The 11839-nt window shown below is 42.4% G+C and overlaps 1 protein-coding gene across 1 annotated transcript in view; it reads left to right on the forward strand.

Annotated features, from left to right (window-relative positions):
* ADAMTSL1 (ADAMTS like 1) overlaps positions 1–11443 on the forward strand; it is a 358154-nt gene extending 346711 nt beyond the window's left edge. The window contains exons 20-23 of the mRNA XM_040090980.1: positions 3696–3896; positions 4882–5062; positions 8101–8308; positions 11330–11443. Coding sequence (XP_039946914.1) covers positions 3696–3896; positions 4882–5062; positions 8101–8308; positions 11330–11443 — 704 coding nt within the window. The remainder of the gene's footprint in view (positions 1–3695; positions 3897–4881; positions 5063–8100; positions 8309–11329) is intronic.
* Positions 11444–11839: the final 396 nt, after the last annotated feature.

Consider the following 11839-nt stretch of genomic DNA (forward strand, 5'->3'; position numbering starts at 1 on the left):
ACACTCTTCCCCACTGTGGATACAGGCAGGGTTTGACAGCAACCGGAGACTAGCAAACACACATGTAGCCACTGCATCAGGGAGAGCTCCAGTATTTATCCTTCTGAGTGGCAGACAGTTTCTCCCCAGTGCCTGGATCTAACCTGATCATGAAAATGGCTGGGGCACATCACAGGTCACCACTGGCATTTTCCATCTTGTATGAGATTTTCTGCTTTATAAGCAAGAGAACTTCAGTTTTGCTGGGAAACAGAGTATCTTCTGTCATAAAAACAGTGTAGTTGGAGCTATGATTAATGGCAAAAGGCACAAAAGTAAAGACTGTAGGAGCCCAGTTCCTTAGTGTTAGTTTACAGGTAAAACCAAAAGGACTGCAAGGGTTCCTAAATGAAGTAACGAGTTCCTTAAGTCTCAAGGATTTGGTCTTAATGATGCTTGAAAATCAAACTCTTCAACCTTCCTGAGCAGATTAATGATGATGGTATTTTGTTGTAGGAACTGTACTTGCCCACTATGTTAGTTAAGGTTCTCCTCAGGTGGACAAACAAGAATGGAAGGAACAGCAGTAACAAAAATGTCATGCTGCAGCACCTGTTAATTTTGTAGTGAGCTACAGAGACTTCATATTCACATCTTCATTTGTCTCAGTAAATAATAAATAGTAGTCAAATTACATGGCGGTGGCAGTGAAGAAACATCAGCGGATGGATTATCCCTTCATCTTAGAAGAGTCTTCTATTTTTAGTATTTTAAATTCATACTCTTCCTTTTTTTTATCCCGTTCCTTTTGAATGGTGCTCATGTGAAAATTGATGCATATATGTTATGTTTGTTTATACAGGACAGTTGTTTCAGAAGGGATTTTCCATACAATATAGTCATTCACGCACATAGATATTAATATAAACAAAACAATATAAAGCTTCAGTATAACCAACTAACCATCAGAATAGATTGCATTTGCAGAAACTTACAGAGACCTGTCATGTTTCAGTGACATGCATAGCATTGCAAGACAAGCCTAAACCACAAGCAGTCCTAGTGTCATATGCCATACCTCACATACAGCATTTCTGCCTCCTCACCCCTGCAATAGGTGGGGATGAGTTACACTATGGAAACTGTCTAGTTCTTAATTTTTCCCCAGGAAATAGGCAAGACATTTTAGCTGTCTTTCCCAGGTTACACCAGTCTTACAGATTTCCTGCAATTCATGTTGAAACTGGCTAAGTGTTCAGCTGATATGAAAACCGCAGTAAAAAGTGACTTGTAGATACACCTCCTTCAGGTCAACAGGCTAAGAACTCACTGCAGATTTAAATCTCATAGTCAGTGCTGGTGATCCATAGACCTCACACAATGGTTTAGCACATCAGGGTTTTTTAAATCTATCGGTTTTGGTGGGTTAATACTTAGAGAATTGCCCATTGATATGACACAAAAGAAAAAAAAAAAAAACAAAAAAAAAAAAAAAAAAAAAAAAAAAAACCAAAAAACCACCCCCCCCCCAAAAAAAAAAAACCCAAAACACCAACAAACAAAACCACCTGTGACAGCTCAATTTTATCTCTTTCATTTGTGTGCTGGTTTTGTATTAATTGATTTGTGGTGAAGAGGGAAAGAGCCAGCCATGGAAGTAATTTTCTGAGAGGAGCCGCTAAGAGCTTCCTCTGTGCCTAGCAAAACCAATAGCTGTCTAGCTCTGAGAATTAACGACCTGTTAAACCATTAAGAAAGCTAGATCCACCTCTGTAAGATTCACATTTTGAAGATGGGCAAGCTCTCTTTCGTATGGCTCTGAATGGGTAACAATACACGGCCCAGGCCAGGCTTGCTCCACCGCAGCCCACATGACCCAGTGGGGCAGGGCTGGGCCCCAGTGGCTGCGGGGCAAGGGAAGGAGAGGCCATCAGACACCAAGTCCTAGCCTGGCTACCAAGGTCCAGCAGCGCAGCCACCCAAAAAACCACCAGAAGCATCTCTGCAGCCCATGGAGAAAGCAGTCCTGCAGCTGGGTTTGAGCACATCAAGAGCCAGAGACTAGCCGTGCGGCCAGAGCAGTCACCGCTGTTCTGGGCCAGGTCCCCCGAGATCCTGTCACAGCCCCCAGTGCAACCTGAATCCATCACCATAACTGCTCCCGCCACCACCCAGCAGAAATCACATGCCCATCTGCAGAACCAGGCAAGATGAACTCTTTCAGGGCTGCAGCACTCCCCCAAACAGATGAGACTAGCAGACCTTCAATCCTCTCAAGAGAGAAAAGGACGGAGTGAAGGCATGTAGAGAAACATGAAGACACCAAGGCCAGTGAAGAAGGAGTCAAAACTCAGATGAGAGAGAATGAGAAAATGCCTTAGTCTTGGGCTGAAATTCTTTTGTGAAGTCATGGTGGTGGACTATGAGACACTAGAATATCCCTGTGATTCATGAAAAAGCATGAGAGGATGGAGTGTTCAAACTGTAGGCATGAGCAAGGGCATCTATGATGAAGCAAAGGAAATGTTGGAGTAGCTGTGATCCAAATGAGAAGCTTGAACAAAGAGAAATATGAGGGATGAAGACCCTTTGCTCCCAGGGAAAGGAGAAGAAGACCTCTGTTCCCAGAGATGAAGATCATCTCAGATAGATGAAGAGAACCTTCACTTTTGAACAGTTCATCCTTAGAAGTGTACCCCATAAGCTAAAGATTGAACCCTTGAAAACAATTGTGGGTAAAGCTATAAGTCAATGGGTGGACTTTCATACTGTAATTAGATTTCAGTTTTCCTGGGCAGCTGATTCACTGCAACATTGAAACCACAATAGAACTGTTTCTTGTGGAGAAGTCTCAGCATGGCAACAGAGCCTTCTCTCCCTAAGTGAACTGATTAAAGACTATTCTAGAGGTGGTAAACTGACTGAAAGTCCCAGGTATTGGCTCTTTACGTTGTCAGTGGGAGAGGAAAGATGAGTTGGCAGGGAGGAAAATTGTTTTAAAAGTTTATTCTGAATTTTATTATATTTTCTTTTAGCTTTGTTAATCAAGATTTCTTTATATCCTTTAAAGTTTTGAGCCTGCTTTGCTTAGCCTAATCCCATCCCACAGCAGAAAACAAGTAATTCTAGTGGGTGTATGGGCATTTGGCCAGCACTGAACCCACTACATAAATTGGTGCATTGGCTGGGAAATCTCAAATTGGTGAACCAAAACCACTACAGTTTTTAAAAAGATTTTTTTGTGTAACAAAATTTCTGACTTTTAATATAATACAAACAATAAATTGCATTAAATGTTAAAAAAAAAAAAAAATAAGAGAGAGAGGAATGTGGTCCTGTGGCTTATGTAGGAAATTTGGATACCAAGCTGTGTTTGTATTGCATGTTCAAGCATGGTCCTTGAGTTTATTTCAGGTTTATAACCTCCCTATCCCATTTTTTTTCAATACCAAAATGAGGATAATCAAAAATAGTGGGAACCTTAGAAGGTCTGATATAAATAATTCTAAACTGATCAGAGATCTTCCATATTGTAGATTATCCAGCTTTTGGATTTTATTCTGGATGATGAGAAGGTATTCCTTATTACTTTTTATCTTTATGAGAAAATTAGGAGAAAATGTGATGGAATCTGCTATTTCCCCTAATTCTGACCACTTCAAAGCATGTACCAAGTTTAGTACTCAGCAGGTTTTTCTCATGTACCTGTGTTTTAGGCTGTGCTGTCGATGGGCATCCAACCCCAAACATCACCTGGCTTTACTCTGGTGAGCCTCTCAGTCCGCGACATCAACTTCTGGCAGCAGGACGGATTCTTCAGATACTCAATGTCAGTGATTTCACTGATGGTGAATTCAGCTGCCTTGCTCAGAATGAGGCTGGCTCACTCACACAAGTAATGTCCCTGGCTATACAAGGTAACTCTTCAGTTTCATGCATTTCACCCTGGAAAGCTCTTGACATGGGCTTCCCTGCATTGCCTTTCTCATCTTAAATTTCTCCCCTCTGAAATTATCAGCACGCATACAAGAAAAAAGATGTCATAATGTATTTATTACAGTGGATATAGATTTGCAGGACTACTGGGTACCTTACAGTGTCTTAGGTTTTACTTTACCAATATGTCACCAGATATTTCTGCCTTGCTGAGCATAAAGCACATCTCACTGATTCAAGCTATATTTATGTTGAGCCTGGACAATTTTCTTGTTCATAAATTCAAGACAGAGGTGGCAGAGTTTAAATCCCTTAAACCAGAAACTCGTCTATTAATACGTTAAGGTCAGCGTCTCACAGTCTCTTCTTCCTTGAAAGCCCTTCACTTCTAGAAATTCTGGAACGGTTATTGTTAGAGGTTTCCTAGAAATAAGACAAAGGTGATAAAGCCACAAAACTGTGGTGCAGCTGGGTTGGAACAGACTCTTCAGCTTTCATTGCTCCAATTGTCAGTGATGGAGAGGTGAACAATTTAACTTTTTCTTCAACTTTGCTATAAAATTTTGAATGTGTTGCAACTCACGCATTTGTGAACTGTCTAGTAAGAGGCACAAAGTGTTTCAAGATCATTGAGTCATAGATACTGCTAGGAACTACAGCTAACCATATCGTAATTAAGTAACAGACTTTTAAAAATACACATGCTCACTGGCATCTGGCTTCACTTAACTGCCACACCATGTTATTAGCTTTTCATGCCTGATGGTTCTAAGCACCAAAAAACTGGGTTTGTTCCACCAAAGGCAGTCAGGGGGATTGAATCAAGTGCCTTGCCGGGGCGGGTAGCTCCTTTTCACTGAATTCCTGTAGTTTTTCCTGGAGAACAGCTTCAACTCTCTCTTTTCTAATTAAACTCCTCCTGTGAGTTTTTCAGTGCTAACATGCCTCTCCCACACTTCTTTGCAGAGTACCAGTGGTCAGCGGACAAACTTTCAGCTTGTTCAGCTTCCTGTGGCCACAGAGGGCTGCAGCTGCCCCAGCTGAGGTGCTTACTGGACAGGGCTGAAGTCAATGCATCCTACTGCAGAGAGACGCCCAAGCCAGCTCTGCAGCCCGTCGCATGCAACAGAAGAGACTGCCCTTCACGGTTCGTCTGTGTCACATAAAAATATCTTACATGCACTAAGATGTGCTGGAAGAGTTCTTTGTGTGGGACATCACACCACTGCAGCTTCTTTGGTGCCTGTTTGGAGAAGTCATGGCTAAATGGGATTTTTTGAGTGCTTAATCCAGACAGTTGGGATTTTGGAGTAATATTTGTGGAAAATTTTGACTGTACAAGGTAGAGAGAGAATTCACAGCTTGCAATATCTTGGGTGATTCTAGTCACACCCTATGTTGGTTATGTTTTGTTCTGAGCACTGAATGCATGGAAATTTTGTCACCCATGACCTGTAGGATCGTTTCTTTTTTGTGTTACACATTGCTTCATAGCAGTTTGCCCCAACAATATAACAGACAAGAAGCTAAGTTTAGCAGCTATTTTGTGAGTCCTTTGGTTGCCTGAACATCAATATGGGCAGGACTATAGCGATAGCTGCAGCTGCAAAGAATTCCCTTAGCAGGGTGGAAATATCTTTTGTAAAATGGGCACATCACATCAGATCTAGTAGACATGAAGGGGGCTGAGTTCTGCCTCTTCTTGGAGTTTGCTAGTTTGTGGTTGCCTTTGATTTGTAACTCCCTGCCCTTGTAGTCCCCTCATTTTCACCTACTGCTAAACACAAATGAGCCAGGACAGCTTGAAAAACTTGTGGCTACACCTAGGTTTTCCTCTGGCACATCTCAAGTACTGTGTTCAATTTTTGACCCCCACTACAAGGAAGAAGGACAAGAAGCTGGTGAAGGGTCTGGAGCACAAGTCCCATGGGAAATGCCTAAGGGAACTGAGGCAAGCTGAGGCTTCGAGAATATGGGACCCAGGAGACCTTATCACTCTCTACAATTGCCTGAAAGGAGGCTGTAGTAAGGTGGGGGTCAGCCTCCTCTTCCAAGTGACAAATGACAAGACAAAAGGAATCAGCCTCAAGCTGCACCAGGAGAGGTTTAGATTGGCTATTAGGGAAAAATTCATCATGGAAAAGGTTGCCAAGCATTGGAACAGTCAGCCCAAGAAAGTGATTTAGTCATCATTCTTGGACATATTTAAAAGATGTGTAGAGGCCATGCTTAGGGGTGTGGCTTAATGGTGGACTTGGTGTTGCTGGGTTAATGATTGGACTTGATGAGGTCATTTCCAATATAAATGATTCTCTGACTTCATCCCACACAAAGTTGTGGCATTTTTTTGACACCCTTTGGTTCAAAGAAGTGTGTGTCCTGAACTTATCAAGTCAGTAGTGTTATGCTCTCTCCATATTAAAAATGTCCTCCTTCTGCAATTCAGTATCTCTTTAGCTGAGATGCGTAAACATGTTTTTTCAAATTTGTCATGGTCTTGCTCCCTGTTCTCCCTTATTTCCAATGTGGATATGTTATATTTCAGTATACAAGCACTTGAAAGTAGTGAGAGAAATTTCAAGAGAAATTTAGTACAACTTCCCTCATTCAACAATGATTTGTGACTTGTATTAAAAAAAGATGGTCTGAGCTGAGGCAAGGTGAGGTGCTAGGCAGCCTGATGAGAAGTGGCCAGATTCACCACCCTAGCTGTGTCTTGGGCATATTGCAAGTTTCTGTTTAGTTACCCTTTAAAATATATTCCTACTTTCTTTGCAGACGAATGTGTTCTGAGTTGCCAGCTGAGTCATAAGAAAGGAACCAAAAGAGATTTGATGAGATATGAAAGCCACTCATTAGCAGCAGTTTTCCTTGCTGTTGACAATAAATTCCATGGGAATGGTTTATGTCCTTTTATACCTTCTCTGAATTGTAACACAACCCCAAATCCTCCCTCAGCTCCTGAGAAACTGCTGAGATGTAAGCTTGGAAATAAAAGTTGATTGACATGCAGACCAGAGCTTTACAAGCAGTGCAGAAATTGCAGGTTCAATCTCACCAAACTAAATGAAAACGTACCAGTGTTCTGGTTTTACAGGTTGGGAATATGTTTGTTTATACTTGTTTCTGTGACCACTGGAGTTAATCACCTGCAGAAGACAGAGAAATAGAAATGGAAGTCTCTCCATGGGACTGGAGAATGCCTATTGCCTATTTTGTAAAGTAATCATAAACAGTGCTGGTGAGGGATGTGAAAGGCAGTATTTTACTCCCAAAACCACACAAATCCTGCCAAGTATCCAGATACGTAATGAAGCAGGCTGCTGACTTGACCATAAAACTGTTCAGAAAACTAGCCATCAGTTGCATTCTCTCTATTCCTGCCTAACGCTTTCCCAAACCTGACTGCATGAGTGTTTCACTTAATGATCCTTACAACAACAAAATGTATTAGACTATTATTTTCTGTTATTTACAGCCTTTTAGCTAGTTGGACTGGATTTTTTAAATACCAGTACACAGGGGTTCAGAGCCTCAGCCTCAGCTGGTGAGCGCATGGTCTGAGCTCAGGAGGGAAGAAGAACAGTGTCCCTCTTTCCCTGGACTAAGTGTTCCTGAGCATGGTTCAGGCCTTTCTGGATTATGCCAACTGTCAGGGGTACAACAGAGGAGGCAGGCACCAGCCAAGACCCAGCAATCTATTGGCTGTTCTCTCAGAACAAGTTTGAAGTGGCCTGTGAGCTACTCCAGCAATTACACAGAGAAAATTTTCCCTGCTAAAGAGTACTACTGAGCTAGTCCTAGTATTGTGACTGTAGTGTGTGACCAAGGCGGCTGGGGCACTGTGGTGTAAGAGCAGATTTGCTCAACCCCTGTGCCAGGGCTACAAGTATTTACTAGGCCTCTAAAAACAGCTTTAACAGCTAGAAAACTAATTCTGGTCCCAAGGAGCCTTGAGAAAGATAAATTAAGGAAAAAATTTCAGTTTTCTCAGCTTTCATCCTCTAAACAGTTTTCAGTGAAGGCTATGGAGGCTGAGACACTCAGGTGTTCAGAATCACACCCTAAATGATCCAACCCACCGTTGACTGTTTTTGGTCCAATTGATAAAGACCAGTTGATGCCAAGGATCCTGCAGACAGTGGCATGTGTCTGCTACCTGAGCTATTCTCCTTTCTTTCACAGGTGGATGGTAACATCCTGGTCTCCTTGCTCACAGAGCTGTGGTGGAGGCATACAGACACGACGAGTGACATGCCAGCGCCTGACAGCCAAAGGCAGCTCTGTCCCAGTATCAAACGAGGCTTGTGCCCAGGTGTCCAAGCGCCCTGTGGACACACAGCAGTGTAACAGTCAGCCCTGTGCTGAGTGGGCGGCCTCTTCCTGGGGCCAGGTAAGGAACAAAGTGGCATTCCAAGGACAGTCCCATAATGTGGGCTAGAAAAAAGAGACAGAATGAGGGTATTCATTTTTCAACCTAGTATCTTTAGGTTATAGTTTGCAGGCTTTTGAGGTAGATGCTTATGCGTTCAGCTCTTTCTTTCTCTATATGATGCACTGTCTGCTTGGATTTCTGTAGATTCTCACAATCGCTAGAAATGCCACTTACGAACAGGGCTTTTACTGCAGACTCCTGTGTCCTCCAGTAGAAAGGTCTGCAGTTCCTTGTTACAGTGATTAGTGACACATCTGGGAAATAGCCTTCTTCAAGTCTTAATACCCCTCACCGGCCAGTGAGAGTGTCTTCTGTCCTGCCTGGCTAGAGTCGGGATTGATGACTGTGATAAGGTTCAAGGCAGGAGGACTGTACAATAATTCAGCTTTACAAAGTTGCTGATGTTGCCCAAGAATACCAAAAAGTGTGAACTTTATTGACTTGCTTCATGATGAAAGGCAGAATAGAGGGCTAAAAGTATTTTCAAACTACTTCCAGCTGCTTTGCAGATCTTCGAATTCTCTCCTAGCAGATTGTGTTGCATCAGGTTTTTTTATAATGTTGCTAGTAAAAAGTGCCTTCAGCTACCAGAACATGATATTGTTCACTACTTCAAAACATCTTCTTTTAAATCTTGAAAGGTGACTGAGCTATTGTATTACAAATTAAGCTTGGAATTATCACTTTATATCAAAGAATTTTCGCTCCCTATGGAATTTCAGGAAAGGACTGAATCATCTTTGCCAAAACTATTATGAGCTATATTGCTCCCCATGACATCATACTCAGCTGAGACAATCAGATAATTCAGAATTAATTTCTGAATTTTAGACCTAATCTCTGGGAATTATCATACAATATTTCTTCTAATTATCTTAAAAAAAAAAAAAAAAGGTCAAGTTCTACATGGTTGCATACTTCCCAGTCTCCAAGCCAGAAGACTCTTCCATATAGTTAGGAATGTACCACTGGCTCACTGGATCGCTGACCCGCTTGCTAGCATTATGGGGTATCAAGTCACCCATTGTGCTGGTGCAGCGATCAACTTTCCCAGTTCACAAAAAAATGTTCTACCCCTATCTCTAGAATTAGTTCCTTTCCTTCATTTAATGTTCCTGGCATTTTGTTCTCCGCTGTGTAGTCCCATGGTGTTTCTAAGTTAGTGATTCAGGCTTGCTGGTGATGAGGACTGCTAGCCCCTGCAAATACCACAGAAATGCTCCACACACTCCAGTGGATGACATTTCAAATGAGACAGCTGACTGTAAGCAGCTGTAAGCCTGGCCGTCACAGCTTCTACTCTCCCAGTTGTCAGAGAGGGAAGAAATAGCAGGAGGAGGGCATGTTATTTGAGATAGTGTGGAGCAGTGCTCCTACAGAAGAGGGAGAGGAGGTAGCAGAGAGATCAGTCAGCAGCCATCCCCTGGCAAAAATTCCAGTTTCACACTAATGACCTTATTCAACTCTCAGTTTGTTCTTGAATATAATTTCCAGACACTTAGAAAAACAGTTTCCTTATTAAATACATTTTAAAATAGTACAAATATATGCTTCAAACCTATACCAAGTTATGTTTTAACCAAAGGAGAGTATTAGGGGAGTTAGACTGAAATCTAATTGTTAAGCTCGAATGTGTTAGGATAGCCTCAATTTTGGAGCAACCTTGGATATATTTTGTGCTTCTCATGCTTCCTATTATCCTTGAATGCTTTTAAATTATTAAGAGGAGTGGGATATGTCCTTGATTCAATGCATTCTTAGTTATTTGTCCAATTCATGCGCTGCAAAATGCACAGTAAAAGTAATGTCTTGAGATTTCCTGTATGGGTCATAGGCTCTTGGCTAATGGCATGAGAGTATTTAATTTCTCCTAACAGATGTATTTAAGATTAAATCATTGTCTTGGTTTGAAAGACAGGTGTCTGCTAGGGAGAGGCAGGGCCTCTCTAGGAATGGGGAATTCTAACCCCTTCCCTCCAAGCTATTATAATTTAGAAGATTAAAGAGGCTTTTCAGTCAGAGCTATGGGGAAAGGAATAACAGTGCTTTACTAGTAAGTATAACAAGGCAAACAAAAAAACAACCACTACAGCAATAATAATAAACAGAATCAAGAACCTCGAGGGGCTTTGTCTCACAAGTCCCAGGCAGTCTGATCTCTTGGGACCCCAAGAGCACCAAGCCCAAACGGTGGAAACTCCGGGCTGATGGCTGGAAACGGTGGGGTGTCCCGGCAGGCAGGGGGTGTCCTGGCAGGCAAAGTGAGCAGTGCTGGAGAAGCTGCGGCGGCTGGACCCGGGCTGACCCAGCTCCAGCAGGGCAGGCGAGGGGCTCCAAATTCCTGGGAGTCCCAGCAGATGATAGAATTCTCAGGACCGGACCCTCCGTTAACAGTGGACTCCACACACAGCCAGCAGTCACCCGATCAATTTCTCCGAAGCCGAGAGCAGGAGGAGCACACCCTTAGCTCCCAGAGCCCCTGAGCCTTTCCCCCCCGCCCCAAACTAAGGAATCTACCACCCTCACCACTTCTTTTGTGTGGGTCAAGTACCCTTTAAGCATCAGTATTTAGTCTCTTAGCAACTTATGGGGGGGGGGGGGGGGGGGGGGGGGGGGGGAAATCTATAGGGGAAAAAAACCAAACCAAACCAAACCAAACAAACAAACAAAAAAAACACACCAAAAAAATCTAAACAAACAAACAAACAAAAAACTTAACCCCTAACAATAATTGAAGAGAAGAGGTAATGAATGTACAGAGCAGATACAGAAATGTAGTTTAAATGCTGACGGAAGAGAGTGAGGTAGAGCAGAAAATTATTGCACAGTCAGCCTTCAAAGCCTGCAGAGGTGCAAAAAATAGTTGAAACCTTAACAGTCTCTGAATGGCAGTATGCACTTTATTTTACTAGCAGTTTTATAAAAATGGAACTTGCCACAGTCTTTTACCTCCCCTGAGCTAACCTTCTGTGTTTGCAGTGTAATGGGCCTTGCATTGGACCACGACTGGCGGTACAGCACCGACAGATATTTTGCCAGACCAAAGATGGGACTTTTGTGTCATCTGATCAATGCAGTTCCTTACCAAGGTAGGACAAATGTCTTATGTCTGAACCCAAAACTCTTTCCACAGATATTCAGTGGACTAGTGACTTAATTAAAAACTTAGTGGTTTCCCCTATGTAACAAAGAGGTTATGCTGCAACCTGTACAGCTATGTGTAACAAATCTTAACAGGCTTATTGCCCAGACTTTCCTATTTGTTCCTAGGAGCTTCAGACCGGTTGGCCAAAGTTCCCTATGCATGCCAAATCCTGACTGCAAGGCTGTGCTCTTATCTTCTTAAAGTGCCAGTCTTCTCACTTATTTAAACACCAACTCTAAAAAAAAAGGGTCTCCACAGGTTTTGTTTTCCTGCAGATAAACTCCATTGTCAACATTGTAAAGACATATACTTTACATGAGACAGGTATGTAAATCATGACTGAT

Source organism: Hirundo rustica, chromosome Z, assembly GCF_015227805.2.
Source record: "Hirundo rustica isolate bHirRus1 chromosome Z, bHirRus1.pri.v3, whole genome shotgun sequence".
In the NCBI taxonomy this organism is placed as follows: domain Eukaryota; kingdom Metazoa; phylum Chordata; class Aves; order Passeriformes; family Hirundinidae; genus Hirundo; species Hirundo rustica.